Source organism: Lepidothrix coronata, unplaced genomic scaffold, assembly GCF_001604755.1.
Source record: "Lepidothrix coronata isolate B3197 unplaced genomic scaffold, Lepidothrix_coronata-1.0 Scaffold2, whole genome shotgun sequence".
NCBI lineage: Eukaryota > Metazoa > Chordata > Aves > Passeriformes > Pipridae > Lepidothrix > Lepidothrix coronata.
The window spans coordinates 4,416,773-4,443,041 of record NW_016690182.1 but is presented as its reverse complement, the minus strand read 5'-3'; the positions used below and the strand labels follow the sequence as shown (position 1 = coordinate 4,443,041).

At 40.6% G+C, this 26,269-nt stretch overlaps 1 protein-coding gene across 1 annotated transcript in view; it reads right to left on the bottom strand.

Annotated features, from left to right (window-relative positions):
- The window catches only part of IL1RAPL2 (interleukin 1 receptor accessory protein like 2), a 367,348-nt gene that overhangs the window by 338,366 nt on the left and 2,713 nt on the right, over positions 1-26,269 (bottom strand). The window contains 1 exon segment of the mRNA XM_017819967.1: positions 18,505-18,605. Within this exon segment, the coding sequence (XP_017675456.1) occupies positions 18,505-18,586 (82 nt within the window). The 5' untranslated portion in view covers positions 18,587-18,605.

Sequence of the window (26,269 nt, the reverse complement as noted above, 5' to 3'; positions counted from 1 at the left end):
TTGGGTTTGGGGTTTTTTTGGGTTTTTTGTTTTTGTTTTTACTTAGTTACTCCAGTATGCGACACCTAAGTATTAGCAACCTCCAGCACAGAGAAGCTACAAAGGTTTAACACAGCCCTATACACTATGGTGCATTTATATTGTTTGAAGGCTTATGAACACAAATCAGCAAATGAGGAGGTATAACCTGCTAATTTAATACCTTCCATCCTGGGTAATTCTTGAGCATAAAAAACAGCACATTTGTTTCCTCTCCAGAGGAAAAAAAAAAATTCCTCTTGTTAACAATCACCTACAGCAAACAATAAACAAATCTCAGTGCATTGTAAGTACGACTCACTTTAAAGGCTGCCCATCCAGTCACAGGATGGGGGAGAGGGGGCATGTGTGGGTTCAGGAACTGTGAAAGGGTTTCCAAGTGACTCTGTGGTACCTCCTCTCACAGGAGAGCCTCAGCTCTGCTCCCAGAAGGTGACAGCACCAGAAGCAAAGAAGTGAACAGAAACTTCTCTTCATTTAGGTGCTGGAATTTTAAGTAAAGCTCCCAAAAATCCCCAAGGCATATTGTTGCTTCCATCAAAGGAAGCCAGTGAGCATGACTGATAAGTTTGATTTTCAGTGGTGCTTAGGTTCTGCAGGTCTCATCAATTGCAGAGCAAGTTGTAGGTACTCAAGGCCAATTTTTTTTAAAGGGTAGGTATTTTAAAATGCATTGCAGTCAACAAAAACTGGGAGCTACACTTCTTTGAAAGGTATGAAGGCCTTCAGCACTTCTCAGAAGTCACACTGTGAATTTTTTTCTCCTTTTCTCCCTCATGCTTTGCTTTCTGGTTCAGAAAAGATGACAGGAACACTGGAGACCCTCACTTCATTACAGAAATTAAAAAGAGAAGATATAACAAAATATGTCCTTGGAGAAAAACACAAATAGTTCAGGGAGCCTCTGAAAAATGTACAAAACACAGGCAAAATCCACAGTCTCTCTGCAATGTCTTTGCTTCTGTTTCCCACAGGACAAGGGAACTCACACCACCATTTTGAAACCCTAATTTATCCCCTTTTTTTAAGAATCACTTTAGTTAGGAGATGACCTCTGTATTAGCACTCCTAGAGAGGCCTCACAATAAAGTCCTCTCTCTGTTAATACTGCAGAAATTAAATAGCAAAACTGCATTACCCATTAAGAGGTTTTTTAGTGAATTTGTTTACACAATGAGAATTACTTTTACATTTCTAATTAGGTAGCTATTAACTAACAGACAGGGAAATTGCACCAGCATAAGAAGCTTTGCTATCAGCACAATCTTATTAAAAGGAGAGCTTAAGATTTTAACAAGAACAACAAATTAATCATGATAATGTGGTTTTAGATCATCAAATGCAGAAGTCAAGGGGGGGCTTTTAAAAGTTCTTTGAATCAACATATTTTCTCTGTTGGTGTCAGAGTTTTAACACAGGCTTCAGTAAGAGAAAAGCTTTTTCAAATGCTTCTGGCATTATTCTATATACAAAAATCTACGAGGTACATTAAATTAAGTTAAAATTAGATTATGCACAGTCATTCTTCCACTGTTACACAGGGAAAATAATTGCTCTAGTATTCAGAAGCTTCCAGAACATCTTTAACCCTTTCTGAGCTAACATAGCAGAGCAGATGCTTGCTGAGGTGTAACAGGTCATAGACCCCATCAAGTCCAAGGAGACCTCAAGTGCTTTATCATCACTCTGTGATGCCCTGCACAAGACATCATCTCATACAGTTTTCCAATATAGTCAATCACCAGAGAATTCAACTCTGACATTTTTAAATCAACTGCATTAAACACATGTACATTTTTTGACCCTTTTTTCTGTATTAGAGATGTGCCTTGAAAGACTGTTGTCAGTATGGAGAGACATAAAAGTTAACAGACCAAAGGAGCACATCAGTGGTGCTTTTGCAATAGCACTTGAGAGCAGTAATATCTGCCTGTGCCATCAAAGACTATGAGAGAAAGCAGCCATAATTTACAGTCTCACTCAGGTCCTTTAATATCTGTAGGAGGCTGCCACATTTTATTTTGCCAGCTAGCCACACAAACTACACGTACTTGGAGTCAAACCATGAAAGCAGAAACCAAATGCAGACTAGATGACTAAACACAGGAAGAAAATTTATAGGAGAAAATAAGAGAAAATTATGCTTCTGTAATTCCAGAAAGCATGAATTTCCCACATCCTATTAAAAATCCTCTGCTCCCATGGCTATTCCATTCCATTTAGACCATACAAAATAGCTTGAAGAATGTACTAGACCCTGGCTTCTAGAAGATTGTTTTGCAGCCTTGGTCTCCAAGCATGTCCTGATGAATATACCTGGCAAAGAGCTGTTAGTGGCCTTCACTGGTTCATTCCCCCATGATGGGAGACAATGGAGATTTCCAATCTTATTCCTCCCAACAACTCAGACTAACAGCTCTTTTTGGCAGAAGTATCCTTCCCACACTCATGTTTGAGCACAGTGACTTTGTTTGAAACAAAACCAATTTTTTCCTAGGTATTTAAGAGTATTCCCACCTTTGTCTTACACAGGAAGATGGACATTCCCCTACCATTTTAGCAGCATCTAACCATAGTGCTCCAAGAGCTAATGAACTAACACTCATTACACAAAACTATTTTCTTTCCATCCCACCAAACTGTTTTTCTGAAAGAGGTACCTTTAAATATATTATGTACACGTTTGCTGCTGCAAACTGCCCAGGCCAGGACTGAGATGCCACTAAGCAGCTGGTCAGGCAATCCCATGTATTTTCTTGAAGAAAGAAGTTAATTTGTGTGTTCAATCAGGCAAGTGCTGGACAGCAGTGCCTAACTCACAGTGGAAGAATTATCAAGCCATCTTGATCCATGCTGTAGTTCTTAGCTACTCAAATCACCACAAGTCCATTAAAAGTTAATCACAAATAATATCAGTAAAATAGTTTTGCTTCTGAATTTTTTAAAAATAGCCCTGCCAGGAATTGCAGCATTTCTGCTCTTCTGTACAAAGCGATCCCAATGTCTGCAAGTAATCTTAATTAACGTTCTGAGAGATTAATATTTTATCATTATCACTAAGTTCAAATGAGCACTTTAGGACAGGCTATAGCCCTCTAATTAGCACTACTAAAGTATTCCTGGTCCTTCATACAGCTGAAGAACTCAAAAGCTCCAGTCAAATGCAGAAGAAAGACAATGCCAGTTCGTGAGAACTTAACAGTTTAAATGAGTTAACAATTCCAACTTCAGAGGTTATTTTATCCCCACATGTACTTGACAAAAGATAGCTTCCTACTGATAAAGTCAAGTTCTGTTTTACAATTTCATTTAGCTTTCCAGTTGCAAAGGCAGTTTCACAGGCAATGCTCAGCTGGAGACCAGCACAGCTTTGTTTCTTTATATCATATCTAATTGGAAGTTCTCCAAGGATAATTGCTGTTGAGAAATTTATTGATTTGCTTCTGAGAATCTTAAAGACGCTTGAAGAATTGCAATTGGGAGTTCCCCCCAAAGGATTTGTCTTTTAAATATTAGTAGTGATGTATTACTTTTCTCTTGTGGACCACAAAACTTCAATTAAAATTCAGATTTTGCATTTGGAAATGACACTGTGGTATCCAAATGGATTAGTATTAGAGGACCTTTTCAAATGGATGCACTGAAGGAATCTGCACAGCATGTCTGAATGCAGCCTGCACTGACCTATTTGTCGACTGTTTAGTCAAGCTACAGCCAAGGTGTCATTTTTGGGGAATTCCTGCTGCTACACCTACCATATTAACATGCTTGACTTTTATTCTAATGAAGAGCCAGGTCCCTCCAGAATCCAATGCAGGGCAATTTTCATCATGATCCTACCTAGAAAAGGCAAAGATTCTTCCTGGGGATTTGCTCTCATACATATTTTTCTCTCCTGTTATCCATTGCAATGCCTGAGGTAGAAGCAGGAGAGGGAGCTGTCAGAGGCTACTTCCACTGCTAATTTGGTTTTCCTCCCGCTTGTGTTCTCACCTCAGCAATTTGTGGCACACGTCAAATTACACTGGCAGGGAAATTTCAGCTTAAAAGGGCTTCAGATTTACAGAATACAAACATCCATTAAGAACTCATTACTTAAATAGCAATTGCTGTCCATTTGCATGCACAATAGTCACAGTCTAGAGGCTGGATACGTGCTGGAGACCTGCTCCACAGCCATCTCCCAAGCAGGGTCAACAGGAGGTTCCCTGCAGCCAGTGCCAACACAACTGGGCACCATAATAAGAACTGTGTTGTTATAGGCTTGATCTGCTTGATCCCGTGGGTTATGAGGTAATCAGCTGCTGAATAACTGAAATCAATGGATGTTTTTGCAGAATCACACCAAATAAGCAGAAGCTTGGCACACAGAAGGGAGAAACAATCACATTGCTACACAGTCATGTTTGTTAATTCCTAGTTTAATTCCACCAAACTCAACAGCTTTACAGCAGGGAAAAAAAAAAAACAAATGAACACACAGCCCAGGGTGACTAGTAAACCCTATCAAATTACCCTGAAATTTGAAAGCTAAAATGAATACTGATCTCCCTTTTTCAACACATTCGATTAAAAGCCCTTCTTGCTTTGAGAACTCCATACACTGCCACCTTTGAATAGTTTATGGAATTCCGCTGCCGTGAAACTCCTGAAATTTCCTTGGAAATCATGCCACTTGGTGATTTCCTGTCCTTGTAAACCCCAAACCTTCCCCACTTCTTCATCAAGCCATATCTGTAATCAAGCAAATATTTTCCAGAGTTTTCTTCCAAAGCCTTACTCTTTTACACGTACCCTTGCAAAAAGCCTTCCCAGTCCCCTCTGTATGATATCCACTCTTTGCTCTCATCTCTCCATACACCACTAAGTTGTATTTCTACTTGTAGCCATTCTTAAATGACCCTGGAAATATTGAATCCCATTGACCCAGAGCAGTAAGTACATTCCACTATTTCTTCAAAGTTTTCAGGTTCAAATATTTGAGTTCCATTACAGCCTGCTCCCTCCAGTACAGGCTGTGAAAACCATGCATGCTACCAAGGATTGAACCTAAGCCTGAAGCAGGACTTAAAGAGAATAGTACTCTACCTCAGAGAGGATCAGCATCATTCAAAACACTTGTGTGTAACTATTAAATTATTCTTCACAAATTACATCTGTTCCCGAGTTACCTAGTCCAGCCAATATTTTTAAAATACACTCCACAAAACCAAACATTTATTTTGAAAGATCCACCAAAGTGGCTCTGTATCTTACACACACACAGCAAGGCAGAGACTAATCAAGGTGAAGTGGAACCATTCCTTTCAACACCAGCGTACACTCAACTAACAGACATCCAATCTATGAGAAATGAAAAAAGAGAGAGAAAAAACAAAAGAGAGAGAAGCAACAGTGTAAATAATATCTGCTGAAAATGCAGCAAAGAGGGCCTCTTGAGGGCTTGGCAAAAAACGTGCACCAGAAGGGTGTAACTAGCAGCTCTATTTAAACCCTCCAAGGAAGGCGTGAAATGCGCCGAGTTTGCAGAGGATCAACAAAGGAAACATTAAACTCTTTCATTAGAAAGAATTTGTCACAGTTCATGACAAAGACATGCTAGCACTGAGACAAAAAGCACGTCTAAACAAAGTGTAACTACACAGGAGATCAAACTCTGACTGTTTGGGGAAGAGTGGTTATCCGAGGGAGCCCATTTCTTCCCCAGCTCAGTCTTAATGGTAAAAGTCTCTTAAACCAAAAAGTCAATGCACAATACACTCAGGACCTCACAGATGGGGTGAGGAAAGAGAGTTTCATTGAGTCAAGTGCACTAAAGGACAGCAGTAACTTTAAGATGGGCTCATACCCTACTCAGGCAAAAAAAGAACCTGCCAGGAGGAGAGATGGAGCAGTTCTCCATTCAGTGAGATACATGGGATGAGGAGCAGAGGGAGAGTCTGCCATTTGAAAACAAAGCCATGAGTATTAGCACCTCTGAATTTATCCTAGAGCTTTGAAGGTGGGAGGCTCTGGGCCATCCCTCTGCAGGGCTGTGCATCCTCAGTGGCATGGGCAGTTTGTTAGGAAGGAGCCTGCCTGTGCCCCTGCTCAGCCCCTGCTCACCCACCAGCACTGCTGGGGGCTCCAGGCTCTGCATTTTCTGTCTTCCCTGGTGGAAGATTCCTTATGTTGCTATCCACTAGCATTTTCAGGAGGGACTCAACTCCCTCAGAAAAAAAAAAATCTTACTTTGAATAAACTGTTAACAAACTGAATACAGGAGAACATCATAAGAAAGAACAGAAACCAAAAAACCCTATATAAATTCCAAATAAAAATTAGGCTCTGAATACATCTCCTCCTCTAGGCAATTATATGGGTAAATCAGGTACTGAACAAATGAAGCAGTTATTCTAAGTCTGTTCTTGCAATAGAATTTTTCCAGAAACAGTAAATTACTTTGAATATTTATCATAATCTGTTATCTGCAGAAAAAAAAAGTGAAAACTAAATAGATTTATGGAAATGCATTTACCTAATAATATTTGCCAAATGACACTGTTCCCTCTGCTGCTTGTAGCAAACTCAGTCACAGAGGCTAAGGACAGGTTTGCCTTATTAGCACAGCTCTCTGCCTGTGTGTTTTAAGTACCTCAGAGCACAGTACCATCTGTATGTATTCTACTAATGAGCTACTTCTTAGGCTGAGGAAGGCCGGCCAGCCAGCCAACACCGATTACTCAGATGGAGACTGCCTAATTTTTAAGCAATTAATGAGCTCCTCTCTCACTCTACATAGAAGCTTCCTCTGGTTAATTCTCCTGGCATATTACAGCATATCCTATTCTAAAGAAAGCTTCTCAAAGAAGAAAATAAAAAGAAGAACATGACACAGCCCAGTCCAATTCCCTGGAGCAGAGCCCAAACCCCCTGTGTGGCACACCAGATTGGAAAGTACCTGCTGAGACCACCCCAAGCAAGGGCTGCATTGCTACTTCTCAGCACAGCTGGAACAGGGAACAGCATCCTGGAATGGGGGCAGCTCAGCCAACTCCCTTCCTCTAGACTGCCCAGGGCACTAAGATACTTCTAATAACACCTCGAAGGATGGACTGGAAGAGCCACTACCATGGTTAGACAAGGCCTTTTGATGGCTTTATTCCCTCTCACCTCCCAGTCATTTGGAAACAGCTGACACTGCCTGTCACCAAACACTGCCCAGCTCTGCACTGGGGACCACCAGCAACAGATGCTGCATGCTCAAGAATCCCTGAACACTTAGCAAGATGACTGATTGCTCCCATCTCTTCCCTGATCTGACTGATGTGATTTTTAAAAAGTGAGCCTTAAGGGGCTATTAGATTATGGAAAAATAGAATTCCCTCTTCTGCCACTAAAAAATATTTCTTAATAACCTAAACAAAGTTTAAGGAGATCAAAATTACCTTTTACAGCTCCCTGTTGGAAAGCACTGGTAGTAAAGCATAAAAGGAGCATTAAATTATCTCAGTAACTACACTGACAATGCACAACTTTCATGTGCACAATAAAACCATTAAAGGAAATCTGATTTTTACAAGTATATTACACATCATCATTCTGAAAGGGCAACCCTACGTGCAGGAAAGGATGTGCTTGTCTTGCACAAACCTGAAAAACCTGCCAATGGTAGCAGTGAAACTCTTCCATAAGAGAGCTTTTAGCCAGCAGCCCCCAGAAAAAAAAAAAAAAGAAAAAAAAAAATCAAACCACTTGCCTCTCTTGAGGATACTCGAATTTACACACCAGTAAAAGACTCAATTTACAGTTCAACTTGGTGTGACATTACCAAGCCATTCTACAGTCCCACTGTGGAATTTGTATTATTTAAGTTCTCATGACCAAGGTACCCGGCCTTTCACTTCTGGGGGGAAAAAAAAGGACATTGTTCCAAAGACAACTAATTGCTATAGCACATCAAGGGTCTTCCTACAACATGAAGCAAGTTGGCGACACATTCTGCAAGGGACTTCACGCAACAGCATTCTGAATAACCAACTGTTCACATGGGATCTGTGTCCTTCAGAGAAAGCCATCAATTACAGCTCCTTATAAAGGACAGCAAATGGAACAGTTCATTTGTAGACACTTCTAAAGCAGGATTTAATAATGATCCTTTCTTCATCCACAGAGCTTTACGCTCTTCCTATGTAAAGTCCACAACAGTTGCAGCCAGGCATCCCAGATGACTGGATTTAGGTTTCCTCTCTCATGCACTGTTAGAGGCATGTTGTACAGTTGGAACAAAACCATTTGCAATAAACACTGAATGGTAAAGAGCAAATTTAATCATCCAATCCAGATGAAAAAATCATTATGCTGTAAATAATATGATGTAAAGTCACAGCAAATAGGAATTATGTTGACCTACATCACAAGTCAGCCAAAAAGCTTCAGCTTTCAATCTGCTCCAATAAAGCTGAAATATTCCACTCCTAAGTGCATTTCCACTGCAGCCCCCGATTTCCCTAAAACTACAGATGTCATTTTGAATAGAAATACTATATACAAAGTGTCATTAGTGATACACATCCTAATTTCTTTCCTTATGTCTAAGACCACACCATTATTCACACCTCTCTAGCTTTATATAACAGGGCAAGATTTTCAAGGTCACAACAAAAACAAGTAATACATTCAAGAACTCAAATCCTTAATAACTATTTTCTTGGCTTAAGTTTCAAATTTGCTTTTCTAGACCACAAGTACCAGAACAAAAAGGTTTTCAAAATCCTTGAAAATTGGTTTATTTTCTCAACAAAACACTGGAGCCTGCAACTAGAGGAGAAGACCCAGGTTCTGAAGGAGCTTCTCCTTCACTAGAGAGGAGTGCCAGACAGCAGTGCTGATGGCCAGAGATCCACCTCACATCTGGAGCCAAGGAAGCTTGCAGGATGACCTGGCTCCATTCAAGTGCTCCCACTTTCTCAGTTTTCAGATCTCCTCTGCAGTAAACTTGAGATTTGACACAGCAAAATGCTTCCCAGCAGGGAATCCCAGAAAGAGTAATGTCCTGACCATTAAATGTTCAAGGTCTTCCAGCTTCTTCTCCCGACATCCATATCAACGATGCCAGGAGTACAACTGTTCAGCTGCAGCTCTTGTATCTCTCCAGAGATACAGAGCCTGGGAATAACTCTGCCTTTGATTCCTGTTCCAGCAGTTTTCCAATGTATCCATCTCAGGGAATTTACTATTCAAAATGAAATCATGTCACTGAAAAAGAATTTCTGATGCATCCTATTCTCTAGAATGTGATTATATGTCTGCATTTTACAAATAGCTCAAAGACATCAGAATGATTATATCTCACATTATTTCTCCCATTCCAGGCCCACCCATATATATATACTGCTGAACATGTAATATAGCATAATCATGCATGAAGTGGCTCTGCACATTGATCCAAATAACCTTAGTATCACAGAGTGTATAAGCAAAACAAAACCATAATGCTTAAATTCAGAACAAACAATTCATGTTATCTTGTGAAAAATACGATCTCCTATATTAACATCAGTCTTCACAAATAATAAGCCAATTCTATCTTCAACATACCAGAAAAAAAATCCATTAACTCTCAAATATTAAAGAATAAATTTTTTAAAAATCTGAAAAACAACTTTGCACTCAAATTTTATATGTATTTGTACAGTGGGATGAAAGGACCAGCACTTCTTTAAATAAACATGAACATCTGGTTAAGACTACACAGAGGTGTCCTTGGATAAAGGTGTTTAGGGCTATTCACACATCTGAGGACAGAACTCGAGTTCCAGCTAGTGCTAAAAATCTAAAGGCAGCTACTCTGTAAGCACAGATGGAGCCCAGAGTGGCTCAAATGCAGCTGCCTGCCTGCAGAGCCCCAGCAGTTCACGATCAACAAACGTTCTTCCAGTCAGAGCAATAAGTATACACAGAGGTTTCTATAAACTTGGTTACCCTAGAGACTTGATTGGCATCTCCAATGCTCCTGGTCCCTCAGGTGATTCCATATGCCACTTTACAGTCTTCAGTGGTTGCTCCTTCTGTGTCCCCACTATTCTCTGGAAGGGCAGCTCATAGCCAGTACACAGAACAAACTTGTAACATTCAAAAGCAAAAGCTGTAAGCCTAAAACTAGTGCACAAAACTTGGTAAAACCAAATCTCACTCCTTCTTTTCCTCTTCCATTTCTAGCTGACACATTTTTCTAACTTCTACTGAAAAATAACAGAAATTAAAGAAGCTGTTCCCTATCACATGTATCCAAGGACATAAAAGCACATTCTACACACATGCTTATATAGTCTCAAAATTTCTCTATGAGACAGTACTGCTTTCCTCGTCCTTGCCTAAGGGATTAGCAACATAACAAAACAGAGGGAAACATTTTATTTATGTGTTACTCCCCACATCACCTTCAGTGTGTTGGGCAATGGTAACATTGTTTTATCTCTGGATGATTTTCTGCCATGTGTAAAATGGAAATAACTATGATGCAAACATGAGAGACAAAAAGCACTTGTTATGAAATACCATGGTAGCAGATGTTTACTGAAAACACCAGATAGTCCCATGAGACTTAAAAAAACCCTACCCAGGCAACAAAGTACAATTAGAACATAGAAAGTCCAAAAAATAATACAACTATCATGTTTCTACTACATAGCCCTAACAAACATTTGAACTGTACACATGGCTGCTGGAGGCCTAAACAGCAGTATGTCCCCCAGACACATGCAAAAGTGACATAAAAAGTATTGTACTTTAGACATTAGAAAGCAATTTGGGAATTTCAGACTTTGCCTTTTGCCCTCTTTCAGGCCTATTCATTGACAGGGGAGCTGAATGCCTCGGGAGCTTGCCCTGAGATGCACCACTTTCCCTGATGCCTTCAGTCCCAGAGGGGCTGGTAGGACAGGTTAGCTGTCAGGGACTGATGCAAGTTCCTTTTCCTCCCACTTCATTACAGCCAAGGAATGAGACAGTCAGACACAAAAGCTCATGTCAGGTACTGCCATTGCCTCCAGTTTCTTTGTGAAAAACCACTGAGCAACACTTACAGCTGCCTGGATCATACAGTCTCCTACTTGTTCACTTAGTATTGTACTTCCCATCTGGAATAACGGGTGCAGAAATCTCAGTAGATACCTTTTTAAAGCAATACTGATCCCTCAAAGAAGCAGACCAACTGCACCTGGCTTACACTGAAGTGTCAAAATACCTTCCTTCCTCAAAAAAAAAAAGTAACTGGAAATGAGTTTCCAAAGGTCCTATGCAGCACAATAGATCTACAGTTCTGTGAATCCCAAAGGTGAAGGAGGTTTAAAACAAGTCAAGCTAACAGAAATACCCTCCTGCTGGCTCCATTCCTGCCTGAATAAGGAACCACACAGGGAGGGAAAGCAAGAAGGAACTGATGGCAGAGGCTGGTGGGCACAGGCAGCCTGGTTACCATGTCTTGGAAAAGCAAAGTGCTCAGGTCGGAAGCTTAACTCGAATCTAAGTCTCTGTCTTCAGCTGCAGAGCACTGCACATTTCCCTATCAGTCTGTGTTATAAGTGCTAATCATGCTTCTTGTAGGAAAGAATCGATTGGATTTGAAAGGGTTAGAGATTAATAAAGTGATAAATGTACCCTCTAGAGGTGACACTGCAGCTCAAATCAATTTTGCTTTCAACTAATAGATGGGCAATCATTTCTACTTTAGCGAGTTACAACAGAATACAACAATCACACAGGTCTATATACTAATGTTTGTACATACATGCACTGCACAAAACAGAATTCCTTCCTTCATAGGTCAACAACTTGAAATACATCTGCACCTCCTGAAAAGGCAAAAATCTGATATTTCCTTTTTTATCTGTAAAACCAACTTCTTCAAAAACTTAAAGGCCCCAAAAAACAACCCCAAAAATGCACCTTAATTCTCCTTTCTCTCACTATTTCCCATAGTGATCCCAACATCATCTATCTCACAGTTTTACTGCTTGTGACTGCGACAGCTACACTCATGACAAAAACAAGTAGTACAAAAGAAAAAAAAGAAGTTTCTGATACAATGTGTCACAGAGACTAGGAACTCAAAGCTGAAACGCACTTCAAACAACAAGGTTCTGAAAGCAAAGTAGAAAAAGTTCTTTAAATTCAGTGGACAGAGATATGAGAATGTGTATTAATATTCATACTTAGTTCAATCTAAGGAGCCTTATTTACATTCCTTCAAATATGTACAGCAGTGTGTAAAACCTGCCTTAAGATGTATTCAGGTTACAAAAACCCAAGCATTTCTCAGAACTGTTCTTGGTCAGGAGCTGACCCAAAGCAAAGCCATTTCATCACAGATTCCTTATACCTCCCATAGGTCCACATATCCCTAAGTTATCTCAAAGTCTCTGAGTCACCAACAGATGTCCCAAATTGAGCAGATATTCATCTCCAGGACAAGCCAACATGCTGAGCTTGGAGACTGTTCTGGGTAAGTCTGCAGCTGTATTATTTATACTTGCATTTGAACATTATGTAAGACAAACCTTCCAAAAATATTTTCATGAACAAGATGAAAAACAAAACATGCCAGAACAACTTTCCCTGTCCCTCAGGACAGTCAGTTTCACAGTAAGGACACGAACCTAGGACACTTGCTGTCAAAGTGAGCAAACTAGAAACACTGAAATGAAGAGCGCTCTTAAAATTTCTAATTAGGATCTTAAAGAAAACAAAGCAAAGACACCTTGATACATTACGATTTTTTTCATTTGAAAAGCCCCATTTTGGAGAGGAAAAATACGTACTATCCAGTTAAAGGCACAGAGCTAGAAGATTCTCAGTCATGATGGTACATATAGCAGAGATTCAGATATTATCAATGAACTTCTACATGCTGCAGCAAGATGTAGAACAGATCTCCAAACAGCTGACATGATGCCCAATGCAAAAGTGGAAGATTATAGATTTTTAACTGAGGAAATGACATTTCTTTCATGCTTTATTTCTCCCTATCCCCCGAAGATCTTACCTTTGTAATTTACTGCAGTTTGAAACAATTTAATTGTGTTCATTTATTTTATTCAAATACAGCTGTGATTTCCCTTTTGGGAAGGAGTCTAGCTTTAATATTTAAGTATCAGCTCAATATTTTAATTGTTTTAATTATACATGAATTCATTTTAAACATGTGCAATAGCTAAAAATTTGAGTGCTTAAGTAAGTTCAATATTTAAACCTTCTCAGGTTGAGGTCACTAGAAAAAAACCCAAACCTTTAGCAGACTATTTCCTTTCTTGTTCTTTGTGCATTTTCCTCCCTCCCTGCCTGCAAATACAACGGATAAATGCTGCCAGCTGTCTCCCAGATAGGTCTGTCCAGCTGCAATGCTGCTTTCTGTCTAGAGGATAAGAAACTAAAGCTGAGAATCCTGTAATGAGGTGCACAACTACCAGAGCTTCACAGCTGACTTGCTGGTAGCCCCCTGAGACCTGACTGAGCACAGGAGCTCGGCTCCTCACTTCCTGCTGATCCAAACTGAACAGATGGAGAGCAGCCTGAACCCGTGAGCAGACACAACCATATGCAGGAGAGGCTGTACTTTCCTGCATGGCAGCTCAGAACAACGGTGATTCTGACTTTGTTTGCTGGAGCTGTGAAGAACTCAACGTCTTCTGGGAAAAGTAAGAGATCAGTGTGCGCTGATTAGTGTTGCCAAGCTCTCATCTCCTCTGCCTGCACGTTATTGGCGGGAAGTAAAAGCCAAAAGCCTCTCTGGCATCACTCATATCTCAGAAATGGGAGGGCTCATAGCCATGCATTTTTCATCAGATGCAACTGCAAACTAAAGTAAATGGCAAGCATGAGCACACATCCAGCACCTCCTCTGGAGCCCACTCCAGAAGCAGCAACGGACTTTGGAAGTTAGGCTCATCTAGGATATCCCGCTCCATGCACAAATCTGTGAGTCACCTCTGAACTACAAACACCTTCACTTCCATGTATGCCACAGTTTTCATGGCCAAAATGGTCAGGCAACAACACAGGATGACTGAGCTTCTTTGAAGGGAGCAGATGGAAATCCCAGGCTAGAGCAGTGACAAAGAGTCGGAAAGTGAAGGCTTTAAATGAATGTGTTAAAGCACTACATCCTCACCAGCACAACATCAATGAGAGAATTCAAGACAATTTGGCTCTGCCCATACACAGCAAGACACAGTGACAAGTCAAGTCCCCTCTCTCTCACACGCCATTGGTGGGAAAGCCAGATGCAGGTGAAGGGTGGCGGATCAGAGATGCACTTGCTCCTGTGTCACATGACTGCCTTTTGGATGGTCCCAAGATAAACAGAAGGAGAAGGGAAGGGCGAAATCCCACAGCACATCCATCCAACATGCTATGAAGGAGAGGACATGACTGTAGCTTGGAGGAAATACCCGTGCCAGGTCTGAGCCAATTAAGCTGTGTTAACCTGCAGAAAGACTACTGTGTGCTCTGCAGCCAGCAGCCTTGCAGAAACCTTGGGGATGTCTGCCCATGCTCCTCCACACAAGGCTGGCATGCCCTCCGGAGCTCCAGCATGCTGAGAGAGGGTATTTCAGCTTAGCAAACAAATACAGCCACAATAAATGCCATCAATTATTCACTAATGGAATTATGTCTAGTAAGTCAAACAGAATCTATAATCTGAAAAATCTTCTGCTTAAAAAATGCAATGATTTTTTAATTGGTTTTATATTCCCTGCTATGATTATTCAAAGCACTATATACAATGGGCTTGGGAAAAGAAGTGACTTAATCCGATTAAAAGGAAATCACCTGCCAGCTGGGAACCTAGCAGCTCCCACATCCTCAATTTATTTGTATAACCTCCATCTGTAAAATACCCTTTCTAGGATATTGCTAAGGCTGCAGTCCCCGCATTAGCTGTTTGTTCAGTCTGCTTCTTAAAGGAAAAAGGATGGCCTGCAGTTTTCAAAAACGCTTCCTAATATTAAGAAATGCCTGTGAAACTTAAGTCAACATTACACTCACACAGACGCTTGAGGCAAACTGTTCTGTTCCCACCACAAACAGAAATTGTTACTCTGTAGACATGACAGATTTCTTCTGGAGCATCTGGAAGTCACTGCCTGTAAAGAAGACTCTGACTAGCATAATTAAATTAGCTCACCCATTTTAATTATTTTGGCACCACATCTCAAGTGAGAAGCAGCCAAGCAAATTTATATTGCTACAAGTTTCTCTGACATTTTTGCAGTGTTGCAGGGTACTCTAAAACCTACTTGCAGCCCTCACATGCATTCCAGTTTGTCTTCTCCAAATGGGAAATACAAACACCTGAATCTATAACAAAGGGCAAGTAAAGGACATGAGGCAAATCTTTCACTGCTGTTTTTCTCTTCCCTTCCATGAGGACTGTTTCTTCAGCAAGCTAGAGTTCGATGCTTCCAACTGGAGCACCATTTCATCACCTTTTGTTTAGCATCTTAGATCCTCCACTCCTGACCTCTTCTTAATGACTCTTGCCTGTTGTCCAGCCCCTGTGTACTGTCTGCACTTGCTGTCTGGATTTCTCATGCTCAACTTTCTCCCCTTGGGTTTCCATTCCTTGGCTTTGAAGGAGTATTTTCACACCAGCCTCTGAAGATGCCTTCCTAGCCAAACTTCTGTTCTCTTTAGGCAACTTCAGTCACACTGATAATGCCCTTCTGGACATTCTGCCCTCCTTTTGACTGCCTCAGTTTTAGTGATACCTTTGCGTTACCTAAGACAACACCTCACCCTCCTATTGTTCTACCTCAGGTCCTCTTCAACTCAGCTCTCTTTAGATTTTCCCTACCCCTTAAACAAGATACATTCAATTATGTGATATTACATGCATGCCAGTCAGCTTCATAATTGCTCTTGTACTTGACACTAATCATAATTCTGGCCATTCGTGCAATAATTCTACACATTGCTTAGAAAAATGCCAGTCTGCATAAGTCGGCAAAGACACCAATACCCCAATTTTGCTGGTTTATTGTCCTAGTAGCCCAAATCTGTCTTTATCATCAGTGTCAGCACCTTCCATGCACTGCTTCACACTGCTCTACATAACTGTCTGCACAATTTCCCTTCCCCTTTTGAGGATGCTCACCAGTGTAGACACCCCTGTACCAATAGCCGGCAAGACCCAAGACTACAACATCCAGCCAGAACACTGCTGCAGAGATCCTGTCCACAGGGCATCATTTGGGCACTTCATCCACTCCCCCCACCTCAGCTCTAAGCTACAGCTAAAACAGTCTTCCTGCTTTCAGACATCCTGCTGTTTACACTGCAGTGCAGCTACCCACAAATAACCATTACATTAATTTCCTCTTTCCATTCTCCTTCATCAAGACATCAGTAAAAAATAATAAAAAAAAAGACTGAACCACAGCACCAGCATGTCACAGCTACTGTCACCCTATGGAGCAATACGGTGTCACTGTTTCATGGTGCATTTCCCTGGTTGCAGCCATCCACTATCCCAGATCTTCCACTAAACTAATACAAACAGTTAAAGCTCAGAAGCCTCTGGGGCATCTGTCTCTTCGCAACATAAAACATTTAGTGAAGCCCTAAGCAATCAAACAACAGTCCTTCATATCTAAAGATCTTTCAGAACAGGAGTCAAATTATCAGTTTTGCACCAAGTGCTGATATCACAGAAACAGAGAATTATTTCACACACAATGTAGTGGGAAAAGCAAAAAAAGAAATCAATAGTTTGCTCCATGCAGCAATCAGAATGAGTACTGAAGGTGAGAGCCAACTACATGATTATGCGCTTGCAGAGAAACTATAATTTTACTTTACATGCATTTTCCCCCTTCATCTTATTCTCAGCATATCAAATGAAAAGAATAAGAACCACCTATTCACTTGTTGGTTATATTTAACAAGAAGCAGTCTTACAGGTTTTTAAAAAAAATATAATTAAAGGTGAATTACCAGCTGAATGATGCTATGACCACCAGCATGACACTTCTACAGATGCGTACTTCTGACAAAAGAATTGCAAAGGCTCTTCCTTGCAGCCAGGTGCTGTTGTCTGGCATCAGTGAATAAAGGCTGTTCAATTATATTGATTATGGATGTCACAAAGGGTTTCCATCCAGGCCAATGACAGCAGTTTTGAAAACAGGAACACCATCACAGCAGAGTTTAGACCAAGTTCCACCACAGCTAAACCCCATTATCCATGACTGCTCTCACAGGGCAAACAGGGCTCTGGACACAATAACCACAACAAAAAGCCACACACTAGTTCAGTTTAGCAACCTCCATTTACATTTTCCAGCCCAGCAGAAAGAATTCGGCCCAGCATCTGGCAATTCCCAGAGTAACACTTCTTAGCCTGGGGTGTGACATCTAATTCTTTATAACCAATAACTTTTCTCCTTTGTTCTCAAGAAATGTAGAAATTAAACTTAAAACTGACCACACCAACTGAAATCAGTAATTTCTGTTTGCACCTGCAGCGCTGAGTGTTGGCTGAAGACACTGAGGACAGCAGGATCAACGGGAGCCCTCACACATGTAAGCACAGCACACAAATAGTGCAGAAAAACAAGATAAAGTGCAAGTTTAAAAGTGCAACTTTTACCCAGTCAGTTACCTGCCCACATACACCAGGCTGTAGCAGACCAACACCACTGTGCAAACCACAGTGAACCTACTGGTCTGCCCAAAATCCTCCCAAACTCACAGCTTACTTGAGAAAGGCAAACAGTCCAATAAAGTCACTCCCTCTGAGGGGGAAGAGCTGCATGGACTAGAAGTCACTTCAGGCTCAAGTACAGGTGAGCCATTATCCAGGTGAACTGTCTACCCTGGAAGGAGATGCTCTAATGCCTCTTTGAAGTGTTCTGTTACTATTAGTAGGTTTCAAAAGCAGGTGTAAACGTAAACCAACTCCTACTCCCTCCCTTCCACTGCCAGAAGAATCAGAGATTATCTACTCAGGAAAACTCTTCCCAGTTAATCCTATATATATGATCACACATGTGGCCACCATGACTTTTTGGAACATGATTTTCCAACATACAAAAAAATCATCCAGACTTAGAAGTTACCACAAACCACATCCAAGTTAAGAAAATCCCTTAGCATGAGTAAAAGATTGGATGTTAAAACAATGCCAAAGTCATTATTACCTTGGTGGGGTTTCAGTCAGATCAATCTTTTTTTTGTAACAAAAGAAAACATAAGGACACTTTCAAATAGCTTAAAGTCACAGCAACAGAACATTATGGTGAGAAAATTCATCCTATAAACATCTGGTAAGCAAACCATACTAATTATGACTTTTTTCTTTTTTTTTTTTTTTTGACAGAAGAGAATAAGCATTATATACACAAAGGAAAAGCAGCCATCTAAAATGCCTGATTGCATGAGTACTAGGTCCAGATCCAAAAGTAAAAATAATTTTCTGTGACTTACCAGAATTTCTCTTTGACACGAGCTTCAAATTCATGCTGACTACAGTACAGATCACAAGAACCAAGAGAACAAGAGGCTTCATCTTTCACTTTCCGTGTCAGCTGAAATGCAAACATAGTAGTAAGTCTGAATCACAGCTCTTCACTACAACAAAGCAGCAGCTACAGTTAAACTATTTCTCAAAGAACCATTACAATGCTTAATCTAATGACTTCTGGGTTTATATTTATGCAGAGGTAGGAAATCATACAAGTTCAAGGTAACTGTGTATGAACAATTTACCTCTATCACACAAAAGGGTTGAGTTTTTTATTAAATGACACCTCAAAAATATAATTTTGCTCTCAAAAAAAAAAAAAACACAAGATACAACAGTTTATTTGAAATAGTATGGGTCTTATCTGGCAGATTTTTGTATGTTATTTAAGGGGGAGATCCTGATGGTCATAATTAGCTTTGTCTCATACAAACAGGCCAAACACTTAAAATTCGTATTGTTCAGGAAAACATATAGAGTAGGTTATTCATGCAGTCTCTCTTAGCAACCTTATTTTCCCGCTGGTGACCTTGTAAAAGCTCATGAAATGAATTAATGCTATTCCACAAATTTATCCTATAAAATGAGGTAAAAGAAGGTGAACAAAATTCAGAAATCAAGGAATCTAGGTCTTGGGATTCTCATTTAAAAGACAAAATTAGTCTCTCCTGTGAACTTTACTACTCACTTTATATTACATAACTTTTAAAAAATAAAGAAAAAAAAAGGGAAAAATCTAGTTTAGGATTCTATTTTTAATCTGATATAAGTACCAGAACTAATTTTGTTTTCATTTACAAATACGAAGCCATTCAAGATAAAATAGCAAGAGCAAACTGAGGCTCCTTCTCTGCATTTAAAAACAGGTAGATTGAATCTGAACTCAGCAAAGCCCAACTCTCTCTTGCTCTCTCTCAAAGAGAGATGATTAATTATAAGCTAGAGTCCCCAAATATATGCTTAGCTTGAAGTTACAGGCCCTGAAGTGGCTTGATATATTTAGACTCCAGGAATTCATCTCCATAACAGATACAGAGTTTTTATCAGGACCCTTATTCTCAGATAAAGTGGGCAGTCATCTGAAATTATTATTTGCACAAAAAGATTCAGCAAACATTCTATAGCAGTTTCTTTTAAACAGATGCACAAAACTACCTGCATTAGGAGTCAAAACCAAGGCCAACGAAACAGAATCATTCCTTAAACTCTGTACCACATCTGCCCACCCAGCCCACTCAGAGGTCCCAAACCCTCAACTTTGGGACCAACCCAGACCCCCATCACCCAACAGGGTAGAGAAGAAAGAGAGTGCAATGTCCTGCAGTTCACTGAAGTTTATTCAGCTTGAGTTTATTACATCAAATATCCTTCCCTTGTCCCTAGCATACTGTTGTGTGAAGAATACGTAAGGATATTTTACACGACAGGAATTATGTTGCTATTCAATTATTTCAAAATTACCGCTTGGAACTGAAGTTCTCTTCCTCTCACCTTACTGTACTATAAGCTACAAACAGGCAGTGGATTTTTTTTTCCCCTTCCTGAATTCTATGTTCCCGTGGGCACTTTATGCCTATTGATTCCTCACAGTAATGATGCTAAGGCGTTTTCAAGGAATAATATGTGCTGAAGGGTGTCTGACAGTGGTTAATGACAGAATTAGCATTCATTCTTCCTTAACCTCTCCTTGGAGTAACAAAATCCTGAAACAAGCGAGGCCATCCTGACAAGAGAGCTTAAGAAAAAGTAATTGAACTAAATCTTTTGACAGATAATTGTAATGATGTTATGCTAGAATGATTTTCAAGTGTAGCTCTGCAAATTACTTTCTACGCTTTCCTCCCTTCAGTTATTACAGCTGAAGTATGGAACTCCTAGGTCCTTTTTCATGTGGGTCCGTCCATCTCCACCCCAAACAAGCTATGCTGCATTAAATACATTTAAAAATTCAAAGCAAGTTCTGCCAACCAATATTAATGCTAGGCAGAGGAGAAAATTCTTGGTTCTGTCAGCATTGATAGGAGTTTTGCCTTTTGAAGTCCTGGCCTCATCGAGGCAGTCAGTCTCTGTACCTCCAAAAATCAGGTAAGTTGAGCAGGAAAAGGGCAAGAAACTACAGCACTACCTAGTCATTCACAATCAAGCCCACAGCCTCAGCTTGTCACATCTGACACAACCCCACTAAAGCTGGCATGGAAATACATATCAGACTCTGAAGTGTCACCTTCATCATGCAAGACATTCCACCAGCAGAAGGTGGGATTGGTGACACCAGTGTGACCAGTGGGTCAGCTGGTTACTGTCCTAAGACAGCAGCCATAGACAAACAGGCTGTTCGACCTGCCCTCTCACAGATGACTATCTGTAAACATGCAAGTTAACAAAGAACATGAGGTACAATACAAGATCTATTTCCCCCAGAGGGATGTCCCATAGCCAGAAGAGAGAAGGTTGTATGTGTCCAGGACAAAGTTCTAAATTTGCTCACAGGCACTGAGCAGCATTTCCCTGAGGAGCTCCTTACTCTGACTCTGCAAACTCCAAGCAGCTGTAAGGGCTCACAGCTGTAACAAAAACATAGTACTCTACTGGATACACCTCACAAGAGGGGAACAAAGTTCAGGATCATTCCCAGAAGAGTGAAAAGACATCTTACTTAATAAAGATATAGAAATACCAATTGCAGACAACTTGCCCAAAATCACTGAGAGGGGGGAAGAGAGACACAGAATAAAGTGTTTGTTGAGAAGGCTGAAAGAATCACTAATCTAGACCTTGTTGTGGCCTGCCAGGTTGCATTTGTATCCAGATAAGTAAAGGGAGGTTGCTGCCATCAGAGGGAGAAGTGTAGAAGCAAGGTGAGACAACTTAATTCTCCATCATTCCACTGCCAACAAGGGCACCCCTTCCCTCCTCATACTGCTTGATGCTACAGACCACAGACTTCAGGCAGCTGTCACAGTGACCTGTAAGCACCCAGCAACTACCAGGGACTTGTTGTGATGCAACACAAATTCTGTTCTAACAGAAACCACCCTGACTCCCATCTGCTGCCCAATGCCCTTCACCTCTGTTGACAAACTTAGTTCGTTCTTCTGAGTCCTCAGAAAACAAGGCTTGGGAAGTTGTGTCCCATTTTCTTCTTGTCCTGCCTGCTGTCCTTCCAGCACCCATTTCAGCTCATATAGCTTCTGGGACTCAAAAGAATTTCAAGTGACAAGGTTAGAAGGAGGTACTCAGAAACAAGAAGGAAACCGGAGCATTAGTATTCTGCACAAAACCCAGCACTGAGATTCCCAAGTTCACGCTTTAAATATAATTTAGCTTTGCTCTAATTTCTACCATGAGCTTTGTTTATGCGGTGTTCCTTTTCAAAAGAAAACAAGAAAAGCGGTGCATGTGTGCACTCAGGCACACGTCTGTGCACAGGCTGAGATTTGCTGACACACCATGAGGCTCTGTAGGTTCTGGTTTCTCCACAGAAGCTGCGATGCAGAAGGCACTCGTTAAAAACAGCAGCCCACCTCTTTAGTGATTGCCAATTGTCAGGTTTTGTTGCTCAGAAATCTCACAGAAATAAATCACCATTTTCACCCCACACACAAAGGATGAAATGGTAACAGTAATCCTTTCACTGTCTTTACAGTATGCTAGATGGTGACCTCTGTTCATTTCTTTTCAAACCATTTCCCCACTCTACTTTTTAAGGCTTTAAATTTTAATATGAACTCTCTCTCAGGTCTTCTCTTTCGCCAACACACCATACTAAGCTGTTTATTACTAAAAGATTCTCAGCCTATCTAATATGTTGGTTGAAAGCAACCCACAACGGGCACCGGATCCTTTCTTTTCATAAACACAAACAAAAAATACTTAGGATCAGAGATGCATGTTAGCTCAAATAATGTATCTTCAGCTCTACTTGGTAGGGGTCATGCAGTGTTCCTCGCTCTGCTGCTCAATGAGCATCAAAGAATATTTCATTTTGCCTAATTCATTGTGCATCTTCACCATCATAACCAGCCACTTAAGTTGTCTAAATACACAATGAACATTAATTCTACAAGGCAGTGTGCATTCAGCGTTTGTCTTGCTGGATCTAAGCCTCCATTTGGCTCAGGTCCTTAACTAGACTCACATATGGCTCATTCTCCTTGTTCAGCTGAAATTTTAAGAGAAATTTAAAAATGAGGGAAGCATGGAGGGTACCTGTCAGTGCTCGTGTTGTGCAGACTGAAAGTAAACATCAAGAGTGAGACAACATCTAGAGTATTTGGGATTATTACTGGCTCAGCAGTGTATCAGCTGCATGACAGCATACAAGGAAAAAACAAGGTCTTGTCCTGAGGAAGCAAAGGGAACCACAACTAAATACACAAAGCACCTGACAAGGTTACAATACTGATCTGTAATGATTCCTCTAAAGGCTGAATAAAAACTGTAAAACTCACAGATCTTTTGGGATGTGATTGGAATAAACTCAGAATCTTGTCACTTATTTCAGAAGAAACAAACAGCACGACCCCTTAGGTGTTAACACCAAGGTTTTGCTTGAAAGATTGTAACGCTTCCATTAAAAAGTTAAATATCTTCCAAATGCCAGCCATAGAAGATACCAAGAGCAGCATCTTAAAGTTTCAAAAGGCATCTTACAGTGTAGAACAGAAACAAAAAAATGGGCTTCACTGCCAAGCACAAAAGAAAAATACTGTGGATGGCCACCACCCCATAACTCCCCCCTTTAATATGTCTGGTTGCAGAGGGTAGAAGCGATTTTAGTTATGTTAAGGTGGCAATCAGACTCAACACTACGAGCAAACTCCTAGTTTGCCCTGTAGAGAAAATTCTGCAAGCATTAACACAAGAACCTTTTCCACCAAGGACTTTCTGATCCAATAGCTGCCTAAAATAGTGCTCATTTAAGGTAAAAAAAATGAAGAGCAGAAAATGGAAAAATCCCCTGAAATATTCCAAATACAGATAAAGATTCCAATATCTATAGGTTCAAAATGCTAACAAGATTGATGAGCATACCATGCATGCACTCATCTAAGTCTCTCCTAAGAAAATTCAACAAAAACTTGAGCAGTCCATCTTCACAGATTTGTGAACCAGAAGAACCAGAACTACCTAGCACTGATTAGCAGATTGAGTTCCATCAGCTCACACCACGCACTGACCTCAATTCCCTAAGCAACTCCCTCACACAGAATTCAAGTTCATTATATCTTCAAATTGGATTTTAAATCCCTCAATTGTACTTGTCCCCTATTGCAGCAACTCCTGCACTTGGAAACGCAGAAAGCAACTGTAAGGAGGAACAAGACTGACAAAGGAGTGTGAAAGTTAACTATTGTTTTTTAAGCCTCATGCCCAGCTGCACCATTAGTGATGTACTGATTCAGCACTACCCTGGATTCTACAGAGAACTATTGTTCCAGCCTTTACATTGCAATATTCTAACTACACATCCCAGGAAAGATGGATATGCTTGTCCAGTATCACAGCTTTTAAATTTGAGTAGTCCAGTCCTTTTATAGACATTCAAAGTGAAATACGTGTTGTGGGAGGAGGATTACAGCTGTACTGCAAGCCCTCGTGGTTTATGAGGTCAACATAATGGATCAATTAATTTACAGGCTTTTTTCCCTCCTAGAGTTGAAGCTATTAATATTCTACATATATTTACTTCTGCAGCTTGTGGTTTAATCAATACAGTACTTCAGGCAACATGAAGTACTGTAGGAAATGTAAAGACTGTCAGACCCAGAGAGGTTAGCTTTACAGAGTGGGGCTTAGCCTCTTACCACCCTGAAGAAGTACTTAAAAGATTACAGAAAAGCCAGTTGAGGGAGAGAAGAAAATGTGAAGACAGTCTACACTTGGAAAGCTAAACATGTGCACTTACACTGTGGAACAGGGAGTGATTTTAAGAATCATTTTAAATCAGTTGAAGTCCTAGAACTGACACAGTTACAGCAAGACAGTTCCCAAACTGCAGCAGTAATCAGAGCCACCCAAGGGGAAAGAGGAGCCCCAGCCCTGAATGACCACATATGCTTCCCAAAGCTGAGAAGGTTGCTGGGCACTGTCCCAGAAGGGCAGACTTCTTCTGGGCAGAGGCCAACTCAGAGGCTGCTCTCTCAGACTCAGCCCACCCAGCCCACCCTGGGCTGTGGAGAAGCTCCGCTCAGAACAAAAAGGACTCTGAATCCTGCTTTTCAGAACTCTGAGTAAAAAAACCCTCGTTGCTGATGAGAATTCTTAGGCTCCAGAGCTGCTGATAAACCTTGCAAATTTCAGAAAACCCAAGGCTTCACTTGACTCCAGCTCTTCAGTCGCTGACACCCAGAACAAACACCACTGCTCAGGTCGTGGGTTTTTTCTCCTGAGTGCTTTAGACAGCCCTGCCAGTGATCACAGGTCCCCTCTACAGAGCCTCAACTACAAAAGGAGAAGACATTTCAAATTAAAAGAGATGAGAAAAGACCATTTTCACCCACACCAATTTCACTCACTGCGCACTGCTCTTACATCAATAAGGAAGTCTGTCCAATTCACAGCTGCCTACGCAGGAGCATTATTAAGCCAAAAGATTAGATGCTTTGCTTCTTTCATACTCATACCAACCGTGCTTCCCAAGCAGCTTTTGCAGAAAAGCTATTAAAAATGGAGAAAGACAGTTTAAAAAGAGGCCTCAATCCTGAAAGATAGCATATCCCTCCTCTTCCCCCCCATACTGCTTCTCTCCTTCCCCTTGTGTTCCTCAAGGCTCGTAATGGAGGTGCTCAGCACAAAGAGAACTAGATTTTAGACTGGGCTGCCATCTGCATGCTGAAACATTCCCTGCTTTTATAGAGAAACTGTTTTTACAGTGTCTTAAAACAGTCCCCTTTCCAGGACCACATAGAAGATGGACTGCAGCTATAACTGTCAGTTGTATTGACATTATATTTGCTCCTATATACACTCACACCTCTGCAATATTAACACAATAACAATATCTGCACTATTGATGGCAAAGCTGATCCACATTCACTCCTGCACATTAATGAAACAAGCTCTGAGAGAACACAACTCCGCATGAGATGTGCTCAGAAATTCATTCCCTGATCTCATTCGTGGCCACATGCTTCCCTAACTAATACCTAATGCTCAAAGAAGACAGAATTAACAGAAAAGATGATATACCAGCTGTTATGCTTCTTATAAAACACTCTTCTACAGTTTTTCACTTCGAAAACACAGTTCCAGAGAAGCCAGGCAGGGCACTTGGCTGCCAAACAGAGGCAAGATGCTTTCACTGAACTCAGCACAATCTCAGTACCTTAAAGTGATAAACATATTCTTGATGGGGATTTTTTTTCCCCTTACATAACCAGAGTCTGGCCTTTACATATATGTACTGCCATATTTATCTGGATGAAAATAAGAATTTAAGCAAGCAAGCAAACAATTCTCAAATTCTGGGGAGAGTATCATGAGAAAATGCTTACAGAATATTCCTTCCACATATTTTATGGAAATCTTGAAAACAATGGGGTTTTGTTCTGATGCACCCGAAATTAAAGTGAAATACATACTTAATGTGCCCTGAAATTGCTCTACCAAATAGACATCTTCGTTAATTTAATTTTTATATATAACACTGAGAAGAGGGGTGGAAGGAACTCTCTGTAGTGCTTTTGGGGTGAAAAGGATCAGCCAAAACCCCCGCAGAAGTTTCTA